The sequence below is a fragment of the Emys orbicularis genome, chromosome 4 (assembly GCF_028017835.1).
Source record: "Emys orbicularis isolate rEmyOrb1 chromosome 4, rEmyOrb1.hap1, whole genome shotgun sequence".
NCBI lineage: Eukaryota > Metazoa > Chordata > Testudines > Emydidae > Emys > Emys orbicularis.
The window spans coordinates 15,415,316-15,439,311 of NC_088686.1; the positions used below are offsets into that span (position 1 = coordinate 15,415,316).

Genomic DNA, 23,996 nt, shown 5'->3' on the forward strand with positions numbered 1-23,996 from the left:
TTATGACCCCTTATTGTTCATCTATTTGCCCCCTCCTCCTTGCTTATTTTGCAAACTAAGCGGTTAGCTATCTACAGGACGCAGACACAGAAAGATCCATTGTCTCCAGGTTTGGAGTTTGGCTACATTTCCTCTTGAAGGAACTTCCTGACTACCTATAGCTGACCCTGCATTTTGTCCTTCTTCTTTCTCCCATGTGTACGTGACAAATTTGCCCCCTGGCAGTTAAGTAGAATAATTTTATATCAGCCTGACCTGACATCTAACTCTACTTAACACATGGCACTTAAATTTATTCATGTTTTCACTATAAATATATCTGTTATCACAGAACAGAGATTCAAATGATAGTAAGTGAGAATATTGGAAACAAATAGTTACATATAACCCGAAATCATAACATCCTTGCTACAGCCTAAACTTAACTCACAGGACATTAGTGTGTCTCCTACAGGATCGCTTACCCCGAGTCCTTTTCCCAGCATTTTCAACCAGAATGGCTGAGACCTTCCTTTCATAAAATCAAGCCCGCCGGCAACTTGGCTTCAGATTAAAGGATGACACCTAGTCCCCTTTCCACTTCTTTTTTAGTTACACAATATGGACCTTTGCCCCAGGAGGTTCTATCTTCAGAGATTGATCTTGGAGTTCCTTTGTCTTTGTAAATCTTCAGGCCAGCACCTGACCCAGGCAACAAACACAGCCTCTGTCACCAAGTATGCCCATTGTTTTTATGCTGATTGGGTTGGCCCGGAGGCATACAATACACAATGGCCTGCCAGAAATATAAATATTTACTACCTCTGTTCCTGCCTAGAATCTGTTTATCACCTTTTGGCGACCTGTCTTAACTTAGCTATTTTAAGAACATAATTTTCAGGATACATACAGAACTCCTTACACATTATCTGCGCATACATCTCACAACAATGATGATGCCAGTGTGACACATGCTTTCAGTAGAAAACTTACGTGACCCCTCTTGGTGAATGTAGGGGATCTTTGTAACCCTATGTACCCCTGTGCCCTCTGCCAGTGGGCCTTGGGTCACGGACATGAACTAGTAACCCCTCACAAAAATGCAGAAAGGTTTTGTTCTCTTTATTTTTAAAGCGACTGTTCCATTTTAGAAGCAATGTTTAGCTACTGTGCTTAGCAATCATCGCTGGATGTAGCAAACCCAAATCACTTCCTACCTAAAAATCCCCGAAAGGCCTAACTCTCTCCTTCCCAGCCGTCAATACTGCCAGCGTCCCCTACCAACGTCTACAGTGCAGTGACTCATCACTAGTAAAAACTGCAGCACGCTGAAAACATATCATTTGGAGACAGTGTAAAATGAATTGAATTCAGAGTCAAAACAAATAGATCATACGAGGAAGAGTGGTTGGATGGGAGCTTGGAGGACAGTGAAGGGAATGGGCGTGATTGATTGCATGGGAAATATAACCTTGGTTTAATGGGCCACTGAAATCAATGGCAAGATTCCAGTTGACTCCAAGTGGCATTGGGTCAGTGTCTGCACATGTACGGGAAGGCTTTGTGATGGCCATTAACTTTTAAACATGTATTGTCAAAGATTTAGTCACCCACGCTTTTATCACCGGGATAATGATGATCATTTTAAGTACGTTCTAATGACGACACATGTCTTGGAGATTTCTACAAAATGAACCATAGCCAATTAAAAGAACATCATTTGGCAAAATAATCAGTCATGGAAAGTGCAGATTGAAAAGATCGATTGAGTCATCCACGTCTAATTCAATGGAGGACTATTCCCTAAAAAAAGACTGGACAAAAGACTCTCTCTAGTTTTATATATCCCAGGAAATGGGGCTCCTGTCAGTTTCCTTTGGATACTATTCTGCAGCCTTATATGTATAATTTTGGAGAGGTTTTCTTGATGGTCCCCCTCTATTTTCCCTTTCTTAATGTAGTTGTGCCTATCTATATTGCCCTGTGGCACGCTATATAATTTTTCTCTCTTTTCGGGTGAAACCCTGGCCCCCTCGAAGTCAATGATATCAGTGAGGCCCAGATTTCACTCCTGGTGTTGTAAAAAATCCCCCCCACCCCCGTAGTTGTCACTCACCTAAGCAGTACAGGTGGTTCAATCTTTCCTCCTAAACCCATTAGCCTTCTGGTAATTTTTGTTCCTCTTCTCTGAACTCCCCCTGATTTTACCGATATCTTTCTGGTAATGTGGGGAAAGATTTTTCAAAGGCACATGAAGAGCAGATGTGCCAGAGGCATGCAGAGAAGGGCCCATTGCCTTTCTGCAATCCTTATGAAGATGAAAAAATGACACACATTCCTGTTTTGAGATTTTTAAACCTCTCTCCACACTCTACTTCCAAAAAATCAGAAACTGTCTTAGGTTCTGGTTCTGCAAGGTATGTAAACACATGCCTAACTTTAAGGCTCTGACTAGTCCCACTTAATTCAATGGGACTGCTGACAATGCAGAAAGTTAGACATGCTTAACTGTGTGGCTGAATCAGGGCCTGAGTGTAGAAAATGGTTATATTTCATTTAAACATCAAAAGAACATTGTAATTATTCTCAGCTTCCCCTTCCTTTGCCAACAATTGATGTCAAAATGTTCCTTTTAAACGTTCTCATAGAAATGAATACAGCCTATGGACTTGTTCCCCCCTGGGAAAAAACATTTGTGTAGTAAATGGCTAGAGCATAGTATTGGGAGTGGGGATTTCTGCTTCTGTCTGCTGTTGATTGACTGTGTGACCTTTGGGCAAGTCAATTAAAAAAACAAAACAAAAAAAGACTTTCTGTGCCTCAGTTTCCCCATCTTTAAGGTGGATATGATATGATACTTAACTCAAGGGGGTGTTAAGGGAATCAAGGTTTGTAAATGCTTTGAGAACCTTGGCTGAAATTTGCTATATAAGCACAGAGTATTTTTATATAGATCGTTCTGGTGCTAACAGTGTAATGTATGAGCACCACGAGAAGTGCTAGCGTTCAAGTGGTCTGTATTTAAGTTTTTGTCATAATGGCTTTCATCTAGCTGCTGTAAGATTATCTGGAGCTCTTTGTGTCTGCTACAAAATGCATGCCTTGCTGTGGAATCTTGGATTTCTGGTGGTGGCTTAGTGGCTGTATCTTTAAGCTGGTGGAAGGGTTCTTGCCTTTCCTTCTCTCTAGGCTGGATAGTTTTGATAGATAACACATAGACGTTGATGGACAAGTGATTTACGGTAATCTCTTATAATGCTTATTCTATAGCTCACAGAATTGTAAGTGTGGCATGCTGGCAAAACTGAACAACTGATCATCAGATACAGGTCATGGTATAAGCATGGCTTTTCAGAATGCTCAAAGTTTCCTCCAGCCACTCTCCTCCTGGATGTCCCGGATGTATGAAGCTGTCCAACAAGCGGGAGACTCCTTATCTTCTTCATTGGTCAACTTGAGCAGAGTGGACCACAAATTGGAGGAAGATGGAAACCAGGACTTAGAAGACAGTGACGGCAGTTATAAGGACTACTCTGAAGATTCAGAAGATGAAGGAAGCTTTAGCCAGAACATGAAAGGTGCTGAGCATGTGCATTCTGAAGACAGTCACTTTCCATCAACAAGTCATGATCTTGATTCCGAGGCACCTGCCCGTGGCTCTAACATGGATCTGCAATTGCAGAAAAGAGTGAGAAGCGGCACCAGCTCCTCAGAGCAACGTCCAGACGACACCAGCTCTCTGTCATCCCAGGGATTTTACCAAGAATATGATGACCACCAGCTGCTAGGTATGCTTCCTGCCATACCCGAGGAGGAAGGCTACCTCAACAGGCAGATAAGGGATCTTCAGCGTGACCTTGATGTGGCTGGCTCATTAGAAAATATTAATGGAAAAGCATGTGTGGAAGGTAAGATGGTGGTAACCACCCGACAGTATTATGCAAGAGGGCCGATTTCTCTCCTTTGACTTTGATTGATTTAGTTATTAATCTGCTCATTTTATTTTACATCATCTCTTGTAGATTTCTCACAGCTTCAAAATCCCCAAACCAACCATGCTAATGGCCCTGATTCTCCTCTGTCTTTCAGAATTAATTGCATTAAAGTGAGTGGAGTTCAACGGGTGTAAAGACACGGTAGGTTAGAGGAAAATCAGGCCCTGTTATCGTATTAAGAAATGCAGTTCATGTCCCACATTTATTCAATTCAGGCTCATGAGCTTGACATGTTAGTGTGCTGTGGATTTCAGCCAAAATGCTTCAGGTATCAGAACCCTTCAAAGGGAGCCTTTCGCCTTAAGCCTTCACTTTGAGAAGCATCTGCTTGTACATCATTGCTTAAAAAAAGAAAATCAAACCTTGCCAGGAATCTCAAGATGTTTCTGTGTGGTTTGCTTTGAAATGGTGTACGGAAAGCTAGATGTGTTTTGAGAGTTACAGGTGAAGTACTCCCAGATCACTTTTTCTCCTCACAACTTTTCAAATAAGATCTAAGAGGACCATAGGTGCTGACTTCTACTGGCACCGGTGAGTGCTCGACCCCCCCTCTGCCCCTGGCCCCGCCCCGATTCCACCCCTGCCCTGGCCCCTCCTACCCCCATTCCAACCCCTTCCCCAAAGTCCCCGCCCCAACTCCGCCCCCTCCCTGCCCCTATTCCGACTCCTTCCCTAAATCCCCGCCTCGGCCCCGCCTCTTCCCCCCCTCCTCCCCTGAGCGCGCCACATTCCCGCTCCTCCCCCCGCCTCCCAGAGCTTGCTATAGCTGTTTGGCGGCGGCAAGTGCTGGGAGGTAGGCTGAGGAGCGGGGACGCGGCTCGCTCAGGGGAGGAGGCGGAGGCAGAGGAGGAGGTGAAGTGGGGCAGGGAGCTTGGCTCCCGGTGGGTGCAGAGCACCCACTAATTTTTCCCCATGGGTGCTCCAGCCCTGGAGCATCCACGGAGTCGGCGCCTATGAAGAGGACACTAAGCAGGAAATTACAGGAAATGGATCAGAATTTGATTTAAAAAAAATAAATAAGTTAAATGAATCATTTCAGGGGTCTGAATCTCAGCTACCCAAAGGATGCATAGCAGATATCCCCCTAATAATGGCTTCAAGGCTGGGCTTGCTAAGTTTATGAAGGGAATGGTATGATGAGACTGCCTTCAATGGCATGTAGCTGATCTGTGACTGCTAGCAGCAAATATCTCCAACAGGTGGTGATTGGACACTAGGTCGGGAGGGCTCTTAGTTACTACAGAGAACTCTTTCCCAGGTATCTGGCTGGTGGGTCTTGCCCACATGCTCAGGGTCTCACTGATCGCCATATTTGGGGTCGGGAAGGAATTCGCCCCCAGGTCAGATTGGCAGAGGCCCTGCATTTTTTTTGTCTTCCTCTGCAACATGGGGCACAGGTCACTTGCAGGTTTAAACTAGTGTAAATGGTGGATTCTCTGTAACTTGAAGTCTTTAAACCATGATTTAAGGACTTCAGTAACTCAGCCAGAGGTTAGGGGTCTATTACTGGAGTGGGTGGGTGAGGTTCTGTGGCCTGTAATGTGCAGGAGGTCAGACTAGATGATTATGATGGTACCTTCTGGCCTTTGAGTCTATGAGTCTATAAGTTAAATGTATAGTTTCAAGGATCTGTATGTCAGCTACCCAAAGGATGCAGACTAGTTTTCCCCCGAATAATGGAGAGAGAGAGGGCTGCAGTAATCTTAAAACTTTGGCTGATGAGCAACTTTAAACACAGCACCCTTCGAGGTGGGTGGTGGTGGTCTGGAATTTCTGTGCTTCTGCACAATGTTGCATGTGACCTCATTGTGTGTATGTTCATGTGGAATTTCCTCTATCAATCCACTTTCCATGTGCGATCAGGGAGAGCTGGCAGAGGTGTAAAGCCTATGTGGACACTGCACGAAAACTAGCATCCCGACTACGTTGTATAGAGGTAATGATGTATTAAAGCCATTGTTTCAGGGAATTTATATTTTCTCTTGGCCTAGGGTAAAATTTTCAAAAGTGATTAAGACTTCCAAGTGCTTAACTCTTTTGAAAATGGCATTTAGACACTTCTGAAAATTTGAACCTGCTGTTGCAAAAGCTCTCTCCTGAGAGAGGCTAAACACCTTCGACTCCCACTGTTACCAGTGCGAGCTGTGGGTGCTCAGCCCCTCCGGTATGGTGCTTGATACTGCACAGGATCTGGCCCTTTGTTTCGATACTTGGTGGGGAGATCAGACATGGATGGTGTAAATCTTGGCAGTGGCCCTTCAAGAAAAATTTTAATCTGTCCTTTACTTTCTTCCCCCTGCACCATCATCCCCATTAAATAAGTAAATAATTAGAAAGGAAGGAATAACCAGCCAATGCTACTCTTTCACACCATCACCCCCTTCCCCCAAACTGCCCTGCCTGATGCCTTTGATATTGTATTTTAGAGCTGGATCAATGTGAATTCTCAGGTTAGAAATCCATGCCTCAGTAGTGGTGTCTGCTAGAAGGTGAAATTCACAAATGCTGCATGAAGCCAGAGTAATCAGGCATTTTTTATGTGGCTGTGCAATGGGATGAAATCCAGCCCTCCTTCCCCTTCCCCAAACTGAGGGCAGGATTTGACATTAAAGGACTGGAATAGTGACCACGTTCTCTCAGCGCCTGTTCTATGGGAGTTCCTGGCCACCGGATCCATGTTAGTTCTTATGGCCTGATTCCTACCACCCTCTCGCCACATTAGTCTATATGGAACCATCATGGGGCCCTGCTCTGCAGAGATCCCCAGCCCACTCAGCTGCTTTGCCCGAAGCCCCTTCCTTTTCACCTGTAAGCCCCAGCTTTCCACACTCCTAGTGCTTTTTCCTCCACTCTGCACTGCACTACGGACCATATTGTGCCCTCATGACTTGATGGCAGTGAAGTTGCAGGCATGGATCAAGGGCACGATATGGCATGAAGCCCTGACTTCTTTCATCTCAGATCTATCTAAAAAATATACATTGCAGCAGCTCGCTGTAAAGTGCGAAAGCACCAAACCGTGATTGAAAGTGTCTTGCTTGAGATTTTTTAAATTTCCCCTGTCTTGGATGTGATTGAACGTGTTCTGCTACCCAAAGTGTGGCATACCCCTTCCTAAACATACGTGCCCCTCCTTCATCTTTCCCATCGCTCTTTGGATCCGTTGATTGACACTGAGCATGTGAAATGATCTGATGATAATTGAGATGTGAGAAGATGGGATACCCTGACAACTTTAAATTTCAGGATTTACAACTGGATTGAAATGATCAAGGGAAATGTAAGAGGTATCCTTGTTTCTGTTAGCTTTCTTCCTAACCCTAAATGACAACATAAGTGAGCATATGGGCTGGCTGGCATTCAGTAAAGGAGAGTCATTCACTAGCATAAATATTAAACTTTTGAAAAATTTTCATCTTGCATTTGGCATTATTTGCCTTGGTCCTGTAAAATACATGTTTCCTGTTTATCCTTGGACTCTTTTCAGAACATTGCATCTTGATTTTATTTTACTTTAATGTACCATATTCCCCTCTACAACAGAAGATTTTTAAGCTAAATTGGCACAAAACAAGAGCGATGCTTGAATGCTTTTTGTTGCCATGGAAATATTTCTGGGCACTTACTGAAGACCTGGTTGCCAATAGTAATGTAACAGAGAAAATAGATACACTTCATTTAGCAGCCACAGATGATTAATAGACCCATTACAGGGTCATCCCAATATAGGCTTTGCTGGTTTTAAAAAAACAGCAGCAAAAGAAAAGCCTTTTGGTGGAAAAACATCACCTTTGCTAGACGAAGTAAAGATGACATTATTGCAGTTAAAAAATTGGGCAGAAAAGACCGATTTTACCAAATAAGTTTTTTAACAGATGGTTTTCAGCCACACTTTTTTTTTTTTTTTGCTTTTAAGAAACATGCTCCCTATTTTCTAAATTAGCCCTTCTGCTGGCCTCAGTGCATTCCAAGCGTAGATTATTGAAAGGCATCTCTAGGCTAAGGGGTCTAAGTGCTTGAGCATTGAAATCTTTGCGTTCTCAAATCACACTGCTGATAGTTAATGTGGCACATGCTGATTTGCTGTGGCATAGGTTCGGCTGCCACTGAATCCCTGCGTTGAGCCCCCAGTCTATAACTAAGAGATGCAAATGCTGTTGTGCCACAAATGCATTGAGAAGTTCTAGCACTGTTTCACTTGGGTCACTTTTGGTCCATTGTCAGAAAACTAGGTACATATGAGATCTGTATAAGGCGCACTGGAGACTGGATACCCCATCAGTATTTAACTGAAGCTCAGTTGCCTTACTCCATATTCTTCTGTCACACCAGTTTAGCATCAATGCGGAGGAAACCTTCTTCTTCTTCGGCTATCCCTCGATGTGAGGATAATGTCTGCCAAGGGGGTTCATTGATGACTTTTTAAGTGGCTGAGGAGCCCAATTCTTGCCCTGCAAATTTTCCCACAGAAGTGACAGTTGTAATCTTGGAGGAGATATAGTTGTTGGCTGGAATGCTGTGCCCTTTCTTTCCTCCTTTGTCACTTCTCTGTCTCATGAGCACCTCTGTTCTCCTCAAAGTGAGCTGTGGCTTGGTGTATGATGTGGCACCACCGTGTTCTGTTCTGCGCCAAGTCCTCCCAGGTTGTTGGGATGATGCCTCCCTTTTTAAGCTGTACTTTCAGTATGTCTTTGAAATGCTTTCGCTGCCCTCCGCGAGCCCTTCTTCCCTGACTTAACTGAGAGAAGAGTACTTGCTTCAGGAGGCAAGTGTCAGGCATACATACACAGTGGCCAGCCCAGCGGAGTTGGTGTTTCATGACCTGCGCTTCCATACTGCTGATGTTGGCTGCAGAGAGAACGCTGATGTCAGTGTGTAAGTCTTCCCAGCTGATCCTGAGAATCCTCCTGAGGCAGCGCTGCTGGAACCACTCCAGCCGGTTGAGATGTCGTCTGTAGGTTACCCAGGTCTCACACCCATAGAGAAGGGTGGGGATGACAACTGCCTTGTAAACCAAGATCTTGGTACCTGTTTGTAGGTCCCTATCATTGAAGACTCTAGTGGAAATAGCATAAGAACCAAGTCAGTCCTTATAAATCCCTCACAGAAAACAAGTGATGGGATGGTTTACTAGTGACTAAAAAGAGGGGGCCTGTTGGCTTAGGGAATTGGCAATGGGACTATGGGCCAGCGTCACAGGCTTGAATCTAGTTCAAATAAGTAATACCCCAAAATGCTATGATGGCTGTTAGGCACCTGTGTGAAATGAATATGGTGGTCAGAGCCTACTTTCCAATGGACTAATGTCCCACACAAACAGAAAACCACACTCTACTGAAACTGCCAACTAATATTCACGACAAGAGGCTGAATTTGGAATAGACATGGGGACTGAAATACCACTTGAGTTGAATCCTCTAGATCAGAACTGAAGCGCATTGGGGAAGCGTGTACTTCTAGTACCAGTTCTGCGAATGAAGAGTCTCCAGGGCTGTCAGTCTGACACTGTGCTCACAATGTTACAATATAAGTGAGCGAGCACTAAATTAGGAAATTCTCAGGAGGCAACCGTAACATTGCAAAATCAAGATTTTCATTTTTTTTCTGTAATAAGGCAAGATCCATGCCAGCTAAAGACTACATTCAGATCACACTGAAATGAGTTTATTAGACCTTAGTAAACTAGGAAATCTGAAGGTTTATCATTACCCAAGGAATCTGGTTTGGCATTAGGAATCAGGAAGACGAGCCAGATTATCCTTGGCAGTTGGCATTGTTTAGACTTGGTTTTTATCCAAGGACCTGGAGCTGAGCCAGATGTCATTCATCTGTAGGCAGGCTGTGGGCTGGGCCCTCTGTATGATCTGTGAATAACATTTAGAATTTAGAAATTGAAGATTACTTTTCCGTGTATGATCACACATGCACAAAAGGGCTTGTCCTCACTAGGAAAATACACTCAGGTTAGCGACCTCAATGTGCGTCATCCTAGATGTAGTCTTGAGCCTAACACAAGTTATTAGGCTCAATATGGGAGTAACTGGATGGAATTCTATGGTCTGTGTTTTGATAATATGATAGTCATATGATGATGTATGACTATATGAACCTCACCCAGCTATATTGAGGTAGAAGGAGTAGATTTGTATCTACACTAGGGAAAATGTTGAGGTGTACATCTAGAAGCGACATCATGATAGCTAGCTTTCATGTATTTTCTTAGGGTAGGCAGATACTTTAATTTCTGTGAGCCTTTTAGTATCATAGATTTTAAGGCTAGATGGGACCATTATGATTATCTAGTTTAACCTCCCGCATAACAAAGGCCATAGAATTTCAACTAATAATTATTTTTATGGAGGGAATTATTCTTCCCTTCAGAGTGAGCCCAATTTATTCATATTTGTAGAGGCGCAAGAGGCCCCAAACAGGGACTGGGTTCCCGTTGTGCACTTTACACATATAATGAGAAGAAGATCCCTGCCCCAGGTGCTTGCAGTCTACATCAAACTTGGTTTGAACTAAAGAATATCTTTTAGAAAGACAGCCAGTCTCAATGTAAAGATTCCAAGGGAGGTAGCAGCTTCATTGGTAAGAACTTGGTAAGAACTCTGGTTGGAATATGCACTCTGGAGCCTTTATCAGTCAGGAATGCCTTGCATTCAAAAAAGGAAGTGCTAAAAGGCCACACTGAATCAATAGGAACACTAGGAGTGAGTGAAGAGAATTAAAGGCAATGTACAGAAAATTTTTGCTACCAGAGTGGAGGAGAGCACAAGTAGAAGCTGGGATATATATCTGGTATCTCAGGAAGATTTTGCGGGAGTCTGAAGATTTCTGAAATGATGCAATAGAAATGAGCTGTGTCCACTGATTTTTTGAGCTAGGTGTTGAGTTTTTAAACGTATAGCAGCCACTCAGAATTAACGTGCGCGCACACATCTTTGTGTGTGTGGTAGCGGGATTCAGTTTTTTCATACGCTAAAGTTTTCCCTTTTACATAATTTCAATCTCTTCTGTTGGTTGAAAGTGTTAAGATTTGCAGAATAATAACGAACAACCCTTTGCAGTTATAAAGTACCCTCCAACCAGGATGTCAAAGCACTGTGCAAAGAGGAATGAAGCTCACAATAGGCCTGTGGGGAAGGTCAGTCGTGAGCCCATTTTACAGATGGGAAGACTGAGACACAGAGAGGCTGAAGACACAGTTTTCAAAGGTGACAAGTAATTTTGGGCACCTCCATTTTTGGGTGCCCACCTATGATTCTATGATTCAATGCCTTAGGCTTGATTTTCAGTGGTGCTAGCAGAATCAGTGACCATTGGGGGATGCACCTCACCTTTCGTAAACCAGGCCCAAAGTGACTCAGATTGGACACCAGAAGTGGAGGTGGCACTTCAGACCCTGTTGATGTCAGAGTTCCCTGAAGTCATAGTTCAGAAAATGGGTATTTGTGTGTTGCAGAATGAGAAGAAGAAAGAGGTAGAAATGGAAAAGCTGCCTATTCAGAGCACCTATCAGCAGGGGACTGGGTAGCTGTTGGTCATTGCTATCTAGCAGTAGCAGTGTTTCATGATTTTGCTGTGGGTCTCTTGCTTGGGATTTAAAGTGCATATTAAGGACCTTAACTTGTGAAATATGGAAAAAAGCTACAGATGGCCAATAGCACTCTGCAGCCAGTCACACAAGAACAGTTATCATAGGCTGATGGAATAAATCCCTTTGAGAGAAAAAGTTTCTGATTAATCAATAACAAGACTTATTCTTTGTATTATGATGGCACCTAGAGGGCCAACCAAAATGGGAGCCCATTGAAGTAGGCCCTGGAGTCTGTCCTTTCGAAGGCCAGGGGTCCTGGGCCAGCCAGCCCTGTTTGATTATTAGACCCATCTGGGAAGAGCTCAGGTGTTCCCTATAAAAGGGATGAGACGGCTTAGTTGAAGGTAGGGATGTAAATGTCATTTAAAAAGTTAACCGTTTAAACTATTAAAATTCTATCATTTAAACGATTAACTGATTAAAGGGAGAGGAGCTGGGGTTGCTCTGGCCGTCGAGGCTGGGGCCAGCCAGCCGGCCGTGGGGCTGGGGTTCGCTGGCCAGCCAGCGGGGCACAGCCTGGGCTGGGGTCCAGTGCTGCACGGCCGGGGGCCGGCTGGCGTGCATGGGGCTGGCGTGGCATGGGCAGGGTTGGGGGCCAGCACAGGCAGGGATCTGGCTGGCACGGCGCAGCCGGGGGTTAACAGTTAATGTCGGTTAACCGGTAAGCCTAATGCTTACCGGTTAACCAGTTAACATATTCATCCCTAGTTGAAGGGGATTGTGGGAGGAGTTTGGTTACTGTGAGTAGCCCTGGAGCAGAGAGGGGTGCAGACTGAAAGGCTTTGAGTCATGACAGCTTGCTTTGGTTGTGAATTTTTTGCCACTTTGTGGGGTCTTGTTTGAATTAATAAAACTGTGCCTTGCAGGAAGGGCTTGAAAGACCTGGGGTGTGGTGTAAGCCCTTTCTGGATTGGGGCACAGGCCAGCACACTTCCATGTGGTGGAGAATGTGGGTAGGTAACTGGTCTGTGGAACTGAGGGGAAACTGAGGCAGAAGCTAGCCCAAAGCCAGGCCAGATAGGTGGCTCTGGAACACACTGTACAAACACATAGTGAGAGTTCCTTCTCCAAAGAGTTTACAAAGGGGTGTGTATTGTAGGGTGTGTATTACAGAGGCATATGAAGTTGAAGTGACATTGCCCAAGGTCACACCAGGTCAATGACAGAGTCAAGGATAGAATCCAAATATCCTGAGTCCCAGTTCATGGCCCTTTATAGTAGACACACTGCCTCCTATCTACCTAAGAGGCATGAGAACAGAAGGTAACCAAGGTATACTTTGCAAGACGTCTGTCTTCTACGTTCACCGGTGAGTAGGTTGTATAAAGTTACACAAGCTAATCTATTATTGATAATCTATTCTAATTATTTATTAGCTAAGAGGAATTTATTGAAAAGGAAAACATGGGCGTTATGATTCACAACAGTTACAGAGCAAATTGTGTGTGTGTGTGTGTGTGTGTGTGTATTTGTGCATGTGTTTTCTGAGCCATTTTGCCAAGCAGCATCCTCTTCCCACTCCCCATATGGCAGCTGTGCCTCTCTCTTCCTTTGGGAAATTGTTTAGGACTTGAGACTTCATTTACCAATGAACAGCATCTTGGCAGCATCTGAGAAGTGTTGCATCTCTCATTGAAAAGCTGCCTCTTCACCTCTCATCTCCTTCTACTACTGCTCTATACAAGGTGGGAATCATCTCGCTGCGTTATGTGTCAAGTAACAAGCAGACTTGTACAATACTAACAATGTTGTCTGCAGAACTAGAACATTGTATTTTTCTGCAACGACTGAAACGTTTTTTTCCATTTGTAGTTTCAATACTTATTAATTTGGCCCCGTTTGTAGAAGGTCACTCCCATAAATTGTTGATTGCAAGCAAATGTTACAAAACAGAACATTCTCTGGGACTACTGGAAACTTGGGCCTTGATCCTCAGTGGCATTCGGGCCGTTTTGCACCATTCCAGTGGCATAAGCAGCTCTAAAGCCAGGCTATCCAGTCTCTGGAGGATCATCCCAGTGCATGGAGATCTGTTATACCACACAGCTGATATAACAGCCCCTACATCTCTCTAGTGTGGGGGTATGATTAATGCTATCTTGCACCCCATCAATTCCTGGCTGTTGTAATTGACCATTGGCAGCTGACATAATTTAGAATTGCCTTTAGATGTTGTTAGGGTGGTATGGGACTCTTGAGTCATTGTTGGAGATAAACTATGGGAAGAGATGGATGTTGAGAGGGATCTGAAGGAGGGGAGTAAGGTTGTATGATGTGCATGGACTTTTGGATGCTTATCCAAACCCTAAGTCACAACACTTAAACTGGTTCATTCAGCCACTTGATTCAAGGAGTCAGTTTTCATAGCATCTAGATTAGAACACAGACTGCAGGTTGTCTCAGCGTCTTATCTCTAATTCTGGTACCTCTGATTCTTAACTTTCCAAGATGTCCAGCTTGTTAGGGGAATGTATGAATATATGATACATGAGACAATATTCTGGCTCTGAGAACTCAACTGTGAAAATATTAAGACCTGTTCTAGTCAAAATCTGAACAACTGTTAGGATCATGCTATGAATCTCTGAGGACAACTAGGGACCAATGAGATCCGCAGATGAAGATTTGGTAACTCACTCCTCTGCTTTGATTAGTTGGGATTATATGTGGAAAAATGTGCAGTTGATGGTTGTAGGATGCCTACTAGCAAGTTGGTGTGATTGGGCTGTTTTACTGGAGGTGTTGTTCGTGTGATTCTGAGATGGTTCCCCCAGATTGAGCTAAGGAGATGATTACTAGCGTTTGTGTGTAGTTCAGTGGTGGACAAGTCTCAAGAGATTTGGGAGTTTTAGAAGTTCAGACCATGGTCCAATCTTACCCAAGGCCAGTGAGCACCTCTTCCTACTGTCTCGCAACAGGGCGATGGGACTCTCCTTCCCATTTCTATCCAGATCCATGGGACTATCTACCTTCTTCTCCTCTCCAGACATTGGGGGGTTAAGGAGAATTTGTGTTGGGTCCCTGTGCCTCTCATTTCTGGCTTACATGCAGTCTAGATCATATCAAGCCAAAAGTTCATGTGAATGGTGTGCAGAAGAGCAGGGCTCAGCAGAGACCACAGCTGTACTGTACAGAACTGTACATGTTTAAGGTACGGGCAGAGGGATGTGTGGCAGGGCAGTCCACTGACTTCAGTGAGCTTTGGATCAGGGCCCTGCTGAGAAGCCAGAGGCCAGCTGGTCAGATACAGGAAGCTGTGAGTATGGTGAAGGGAAGGTCTGATTGAAATGGGGTCGCCTTAAACAACCCAATCTCCAACCTGTAAAAACACCTACGGACTTAGTTCAGTTTGGCGAAAGGTCTGAGGTTTGTCCAAGCCCTGCATCCCAGCTAGTTTTGTGGTCTCAAGTTAGGGGCCTGCTCATATTACTAAAATACAGTAGTGTAGTTATATAAACACTGCTCACCACTGCCTTATTTGAATGTTTTTTTCCTTGGGAGTGCATCTCCATTGAAATCAATGGAGTTATGCTTGTATAGAACTTGGGTTAGGCTGTGATGAATCAGCTCCACTGTAACTAATCCAAAGCTTATATCGTTAAAAAAAATTATATTAAGTGGAAAAATAAATATCTGCTTTGTTGCAGTGCAATAGTAATCCTTAGCAGCCCTAAACAAATATCTTAGCTAGGGAATTTGTTCCCGCCCTGTTAATCAGCAAACAAAGAATGGTGGGTGTGCACCTGATGGTTAAGAGACTCCAAGTGTAATGAATTGTATTTAATCAGCACCAATACACAGGAGCCAGCTGATAATGAACTATGGTATAGTGAAGCGCTGTTTATGGTGAAGCAGAGTGAAAGTTCTGAGTTGTTTCAATGCATTTCAGTGTACCAGCTGGAGTTCTGCAAATAGTGAAAGAGTTCTGGGAAAAAACACATGACTCCATTTTAAGAAAGCTCCCTTCTACTTAATGGAAAAATCTGAGGTAAAGTCTGATCTTGTTGCTGGGTGATCTTTTGAAAAGCGAGTTTGCAAAATGATGCTTTTACATTAGAAGAGTAAACAGCATCTTTAAAAAAAAAAAAGGAGTGGGGGTGGTATATTCAAACCATTGTGCCATATAGCCCGCTAGAGAAAATATATGAGAAAGTTACATATATGAAGTATAAACAATTTTCTTTTCTATTATGAGGGAAGGATGTGTCATGAAAACTGGCCTTCCTACATATAGGCCCCATCTGTAGTGTTTTAATTGCTACTAATTCATGCTTAATGAAAACCATAACACACAGTAGAGATGGGCGAAATCAGGGGCAGTTTTGCTTTTGCAAAAACTTCTTGCTTGCCTTTTCATTTAGCTGATACAGAAGCCCAGGCAGGGGTTGGTTTGGATCTGAGCACAGTTGCCAACTTTCATGTGGTAAATAAGCACCCCAACTTTCACAATAAGCCAAAAATCAAGCTAATCCCATTTCAAAACAAGGCCAAAACAACCCAGTCCCTAAGAGCCCCAACACTCTATGTGACTAAACCCCTCTGGCATGCAGTCTGGGACTGTGGTGGGCCCGCTGTGCACCCCTGACTCTCTCCCCCCCTTACCCCTGCTTGCCGGGAGCCGATCAAAAAAGAGAAGCAACAAGCTACAAGCCAAAAACTAGCCCACAAGCAACTCACAAGCCAATTAAGCCAAAAACAAGTCCAATTTCTGCGTTTTTTTCGTGGGTTTGGCATGTCTGGATCTGAGTCCCATTTTTTTTTTTTTTAAATTTACATCCAGATGTGGGAATTGGAAGAAGGATACAGTTAAAATGGCCCAATACTCCAAATTATAGTAGGTGCTTCACGTTGTATATAGCTTGTACAAGGTCCCTGACTGGAAGAAACCTGACTCTTGACTAGAGCTGGCAAAAAATGTTCAGTATATAGTAAATTCACCAAAAAATACAGTTTTGGGGGCCACTGAAACTATTTGTGAATTTGGATCAAATTCTAGGAATAGTTTCAGCTAAATAAAAATGAGGGAAATGTTTCCGGATAGCTCAGTGGTTTGAGCATTGGCCTGCTAAACCCAGCATTGTGAGTTCAATCCTTGAGGGGGGCATTTAGGGATCTGGGGCAAAAATCTGTCTGGGGATTGGTCCTGCTTTGAGCAGGGGGTTGGACTAGATGACCTCCTGAGGTCCCTTCCAACCCTGGTATTCTAAAACAGTGAAATTTGTTTAAATGAACCATTTCAACGTTTTGTTTAAAAATGAACCGTTTCATTTTGGAAATGTTGTTTTGTTCAAACTGAACAAAATTTATTTGGTGGTTGTTTTGGCAAGAAAAAAAATCAGTTTGGTTCAGAATGAACCACTTCTTTTGTTTTGTTTAGGATTTTTCAGTTCGGCCACTAACCCAGAAAATCAGTTATTTGCTTAGCTCTACTCAGTCAAGGTAGTGGGCCGAGTGCAGCAATAAGATGTTACAGTCACTCACCTATCGGGTGCATGTAGCATGACTGAACAGTTGGCACTAATTTGCACTTTTGTTGACAGACTCACTAGAGAGCATACAAAATGAATGAGCTTGGACATGTCCAAGTCCTTCTAAGGGCTGAGTTACAGTGGTAGGGATGGAAGCTTCTATTGCCACTGCAGGTACATTACCTGAATCAGGCACTCTTCACAGTATTTAAATTCACAAAAAACACCATCCTGAAACGGTACAGCTTTAATATATTACAAAGAGGCCCAGTTTCTATATATTTGAAATACATTTTAGGCCTGACTTTTTTTAAACCAGGTCTCCTTTTTGACAGTCATTTTGGGTCCACAAGTAATTGTTAGCACAAACGAAGGCACATGGACACTTAACTACCTGATTGTAGCTATAGGTCAGGTAGTCAAATGTCTACATTCCCTCATTTGCACTCCCAATTAGTTGTACTAGCAGTTGGTTGAAGGTGTAAAAAGAGAGTCTGAGGCTTCCCTGGCGACAAAATAAGATCACCTCCAACGAGGGGTGGTAGCTTCGTCGCCTGGAGCGTGGCTCCGAATGATGAAGCTCTGTCCACACCAGTGCTTTTCATTGTTAAAATTTTTGTCGTTCAGGGGCGTGTTTTTTTACACCCCTGAGCGACAAAAGTTTTAACGACAAAAGTGCAAGTGTAGACAAAGTTGAGGCCCTTTGAAGATCAGGCCTATAATTATAGAGGGAACTGGTAGTGACATCTATGTTTAGGTTGCCTTACGTTTCCATTAGAAAACATTCCTTTAACCTTTGTTTTGACAAACTATAACACCTGCATTGTTTGCAGCTAGACTTTGAAATTTGGCAGGGGTAAAGCCCTTGAACTATCGCCCTATTGTCCTATGGAATTCAGATCAGTTTTTGCTGAGTTATAAACTATTGAAAATCACCATTTCTCTTCTGTCACTAGTGTTCCATTGGGGAATTGTGGCAACACAGGAAAATAATAATTGAGCATGAACATTCTACGGTCCGGCCCAGGTCTCTGCCACTGCTGCAGCAGACACTGTACTAAGAACATTTGTGATCTGCCAGGCGTCTGCATTATGCATATACATTACAACACAATCTTTAATTTCTTGGTCGCTTACTGTTTTTGCCACTGGACCCCTTGTTCATTCAGAGCATCATCCTGCTCCCATTGAAGTCAATAATGAAACTCCCATTGACTTCAGTGGAGCAGGATCAGTCTCTCAAAGCACAGGATGGGTACACACAAGAAAGAATTAAGGTTACCTGGGAAGGATATATGTGGCATTACCTATGTTCTAAGTGCTTGACCTCACAGCTTAAACAACCATCATTTAATAACATGCAAGTGGAGGGCGGTATGCAAAATACATACATTTTACACCATTCACAATATATTTTATCAGATATGTGAAATACATTCTTTTCTTTATAGGCTTTGAATAAAAAATATTTGATTCTTTATACTTGGTAACTATAAAGAAGTCTTGGACCATTTCTCTTGGGTGTTTTTAGCTGTGTAGTATTTGAATGTCTGTAACCTAGATATCATATTGAGCATGTATTTGAAATTCCTTGCAAAAAGTGTCTGTGGTAATTTGAAATGTACTGCCAACTCCCCTTTAGAAATGATCAGAGGTTTGATTTGTAAAATAGGCTGTGTGTATGAGTAAATGAGTTAAAATGAATGTACTGCGCAACATCTGCAAATCACAAGATGCGTTCATCATCTTTCACGAGTTTAGATGGTAATCATGGGCCCTTTATTTAAGTTTCCATGGTGATTCTGAAAATGCTTTCCCCCCTTTCTAATCAGAGCATTTGTAAATCTGAATGTTGAGTTTTTTCTTTCCCATGAGTAAACTTGGTTGTATTAATATAAAGATATTAGCATGACAACTTACGGAGCTGTCTCCTTCCAGGACAAAGATTCAGCAGCAGAAGTCATATCAGGCATTTGCTCTTGATCCTCTAGTTCTAGCATTTAATTAGCATATGTTTTTAAAAATGCGGCTAAGAAACAGCACCCCACATCATAACAAGTGCTGCAGTTAGACTTTGACTTCTGCTTGACAAATCCCCAAATTATATTGTGCGGTAGCACGGTCCACACAGAGACTTATATTGTTGACTCGCATTCAATTTGCGATCCACTGTAACCCCCATACTCTTTTCAGTGGTGGTACCAGCTAGCCAGTCGTTCTTTTCTAAGTGTAGTACTTTACACTTGTCTTTATTGAATTTTTGTTGATTTCAGAACAATTCTCTAATTGTCAAGGTCGTTTTGAATTCTAATCCTGTCCTGCAAAGTGCTTGCAAATCCTCCCAGTTTGGTGTCATCTGCAAATTTTATAAGCATATTCTTGACTCCATTTTCCAAGTTATTAATGAAAATACCGATGAAAACACTTTCTTGCTTTTTCATCTCAGCTTTAAATGCACAAGTCTGAATGAAGCAAATGTTCTCTCTGCACCTGCTAGCTAAACTGAAACCAAAAGTAATTAAGGCAAAAGCTTTCTGTGCAACAGAAACTGAGAGTACTTGACTTTTGGGGGGGAAAACGTAACTACTTGCATTCACCCCATTGGAAAAACTGGAAATAATACAGATACTTATTTAATGCAGTACATGATATTGTGGGAGATTTATAAAGCTTGAGTTGACCTCAACAGTTAGATGTCCTGTCCCTGCCCAATTCTGTAAAAAAATAAGAAAGCCCTTTTAACTTATTAAAATTTCTGGAGGGCTCATTGATACAGCATTGGTAACTGAGTGCCATTTACAAAACAACTATTACACAATTAAAATAGTGTATTTTCTCAAAGTAGGGGACATTTATTTCTCCCCACAGTAGTGAGATTTCCCCTGAGGCATAGGCAAATACCACTTACCTAACAGGAGACCAATTTCTGAGAGCAATACTGGTCTTATTGGCAATATTACTCAAAGCCAGACAACAGAGGCAAATCTGATAACAAAACCTCAACGTAATAAGATTCCGTTTCTGATAGATTCCTGGTGGAAGCAAATTTCACAGCCCCTGAGAGCTACCTTGTCCTGGTCCCCTAGGGACCAGGGATAGACGGCAGGCCTACTGCAACTGTCATGAAAGGAGGTAGGTTTGAGAAGCAGTGGGGGTAGTTCTAATTGGATTAGTATTGGACACACTTAATGGAGTCTGGATGTGTGGAAGCAGGGTCCTATTTCCCTAATCGTAGCCCTGTAGCTGTGTATGAGTGGGATATAGATGAAGCTAGATTTCACCTCAAAAATCAGCCATTGGCATGGAGAAATGGCCCCACCTTTTTGCACTTGCATGCATTGTTCGTTTGTTCAGTGGCTTGGATATGCAATGGGGATTATTGAAACAAGTCTTGGCAGCCACTGTTGTGTTCTTTATCCTCAAGAGTAAGTAACAAAATAGTAACACACTTGACAGCTGGTGTGTTCACATGCACACACAAACACACACACACTCCAGCTGTCCATTACACCCACAACTCCCTTGGCCCCACAAGTTCACAAATGAAAACTTCCTCCTATGCTGTCTCCCCTGATACAGATGGCTGGGGAACCTGCAATGTGGCATTGTACTTTCATCTCCATTTTCATTTGAAAAAGCAGGCCAAGTATGGGACATCAGATCCCTTCCCCCCCCCCCCCCCCCGGCCTCCCACAAAGGATATTCAAACACTAATGAGAACGCAGTGATCCCATATTCAAAGCCAGCATTGTCAGTAGGAGGGGGAAGGGTAGCTACAGCAAAATGTTCAGATGTGTATCTTCATCTTTAAAGGTTAGAATTTACATTGTTCTCAAAAGGTTTCTCTGCTGACTCTGACATGCAGAATTGGCGATGCCTATTAGCTAGATGCTGTAATTTCGTTTTTGTGGTGTAACCCAAGAGTAGATTAACCGTCTGTTTTCTTTCTTCTGCACTCGGTAGTATGTGTTTCAGAGGGCTGTGGAGGTATTATTGGAATGCTGAGAAGGTTTTAGAGCCCCGTGTTTACTACTTTGGCTCCGCACATGCTAATGGTTATATATGGATAATGGTTTTCCTTTTTTTGGTTTTGGGTGTGGGAGGAACAATCACATTTTTAAAAAGTTGGGGGATCTGCAGGATGGGAAGCCAGGAGTGACAATGTGTGATTCCTGCAGACACAGCGAGGCACCAGAAAGATTTCAAAAAGTCTGAGGGAACGTGCCCTCCTCATCAGCTCCCCCATGGTAGTTATATGTCTTATTGCTCTCCTTTTCCTTCCCCCCCAAAGTAAATATCTGAACTGAAAATGTCCCATGTTTGCCTACTTCTGTGTCAAGTCCTGTGAAATTGTCAAAAGCCTGTGTTGTGTTTTTCTCCCAGTGAACAGTTATGGGGAGGATGAAGAGCTAACCACATCTTCAGATAGCGACGACGAGGTGATTAAACAGTTTGCGATCTCTGTGTCGCGCTCGCAGAGTTTTCGGTCGGGGGTGTCTGAAAAGGCAACACAAGCAGGTTCAGAACGTAAACCTAAATTCAACCGCTTGCTGTCCAACCATGAGGAGTACAGTACCGAGGCATCTGAATGCGAAGGTATTGTCTGTCTCAAATGAGCATTAAAACACTTGCTTTGAATCCACAGCCACCTAACATGGAGAGAATTCTTTTATTTTGGGGAAGAGGCAGCCTTGGTTCTGATCTGCTCAGGCTAAAATCCATCTGCAGCTTATTCCTAAAGTACTGACTTAAAGCTGGATCCAAATCCTACTGAAGTCAATGGGAATCTTTCTATTAACTTTACATGGATTTTAGATTAGGCTCCTTAATCATTAGACAAAATTCCCATGGATTTCAGTGGGAGTTTTGTCTGAGTAAGGACTGCAGGACTTGGCCTGATGAAATCTGTTGAACTGCATTTCTTATCAATACGGTGTGTTTTAGCAAGTCTTTGAATAGAAATTGCATGTTTCTTTAATAGTAGCTTTGCAAATACCAGGTAAATAGCAAATGAATTATGTAGCATCATTCACCAGTGCATACACTACATGTCAGGCAATGACAGAAGGTAAACATTTAGAGTACCAAAGGGAACATTTTTTTGACCAATCATTGTCTATTATTGTAAGTGGCTTTTGTATATTCCAAACAAAGATGTATGGTTTTAGAACATTTACCCAAGCGCGAAATTGATCAGCACAATGACATTCTATAATTCAGGACATGTCTGGGAGAACCTTTCCTGGGAAAGTTTCAGGAAACTGCCAGTGTGGTTTTAGTTGCACAAAACAATTGTGATTCTGAAATATTTAGTTACCTGTTCATTATTATGCTCATTTTGATTTAGGCCCCTCTGTAGAACTGGTGTTGGATCATAATGTGGACTACAGTTACTTCCTGTGTTGTCTTTATAAACCAAAATTATTAGGATTAGTACTATTTTAATAATTATTATAAGTGTTAAAAAAACCTGTTAGGGCTCAGTCCCGCTTTCACTGAAGTTACTGGGAGTTCTGCTGTCTACTTTAATGGAAGCAGGATCAGGCCCTTTATTCCAAATCACACCCCCTTATTTATGTTTTAGATATTCTCAGATCCGCAGTCAAGTGTACTGATAGCCTGACTGCATGATGGAGGATTCCCTCAGCCTGGGGAATCCATGGCTGAGGTAGAGTCACCATTGCAGGTATATGCCACCCAACCCCCTAACTCCCGATGGGGAAGGGGGTGTGGCCATAGTCTCTACATTCTTGTTATTCCCAGTTGGTGAAATGGCCTCTTGAGGCCAAAGGGAGGTAGGTATAAATTAGAGAAGCCCTGAGGCTGCTATTGCTTATGCCAGTATCCAGCTTGGCCCCTGGCTGGCTCCAGGATGAGAGGAGTGTAGAGATGGTGGAAAGTCACCTTTGTCCCTCTCCCTCTTGAGCTGCACAGAATATATGGCACCCAGCTTCCCTGGATCAGATCCTCAGAAGCCTTCCAGTGAGTTATGCTTTGTTCCCTATCACGAGTATTAACACAATTGGGTGAGGAACTGCACAATCTCCTGTTGGAACATTCAGTAACCCAGGAAAGTGCCTTTTGTTAAATACTCTGTTGCCTTCATTCCTTTTGCTCCTTTTCTCTCTCTCTCATAGGGTGACCAGATGCTAAGTTGAAAATATCAGGCCCGCCAGAGGGGATGCGCCTTTTTAAGTGTTACACTCACCTGTCCGGGTCTTCGGTGGGATTTCGGTGGAGGGTCCTTCAATCGCTGACGGTCTTCGGTGGGATTTCAGCGGCGGGTAATGAACCTTCCCACCAAAGAGAGAAGCACCTGCCGAAGACCGTCAGCGACTGAAGGACCCTCCGCCAAATTGCCTCCAAAGACTCCGGACGGGTTCGTGTATAAAAAAAGCCAAAAACCCCGAAACAAAATATCGGGACAAATGGCATCCCGACCGTGCTTCGGTCGGGACGTAGGACAAACTCCTCAAAATCGGGACAGTCCCGATTTTATCGGGCCGTCTCGTTACCCTGCTCTCTCATCTTCTCTTTCAATGGAGATAGTTATATGGGGTTTATCTTTCCCGTCTCTCTAGCTACAGTTTACCCATGTCCTGATCCTCCAGTCCAGCCATGCAGCAAAAGTAGCTGCTGTCTAACTGTTTGCAGTGGTCCCAAAATGCTGGTGCATGGTGTATTCTGTCCACACTCCCTTCTTCCTGGTATGCCTCCTCCCTTGTGGGCTATAAAGAGTGTGCTGTAACTTACAAGACAGGGGAGTGGCCTGCTAGCCACAAAGCAGCAGCCTCGTAAGAGCTTAGCATCTGGCTCTCATCATTCGCAAGGCGCTGGATCCTCCGCAGTGTGTTAAGCCTCAGCAGGCAGCAGCGCTGGTTCCTCTCTTGGCCTCTCTGGCACATTTCCTGGGCACTGACTCAGTTACTTACCCCTTCTCAGAAATGGGGCTAC

The 23,996-nt window shown here is 43.3% G+C and overlaps 1 protein-coding gene across 1 annotated transcript in view; it reads left to right on the forward strand.

Annotated features, from left to right (window-relative positions):
• The first annotated feature begins 3,322 nt into the window (after positions 1-3,322).
• Positions 3,323-23,996, forward strand: part of SYT16 (synaptotagmin 16) — a 46,328-nt gene continuing 25,654 nt past the window's right edge. Inside the window, exons 1-2 of the mRNA XM_065403898.1 lie at positions 3,323-3,887; positions 21,426-21,638. Coding sequence (XP_065259970.1) covers positions 3,323-3,887; positions 21,426-21,638 — 778 coding nt within the window. The remainder of the gene's footprint in view (positions 3,888-21,425; positions 21,639-23,996) is intronic.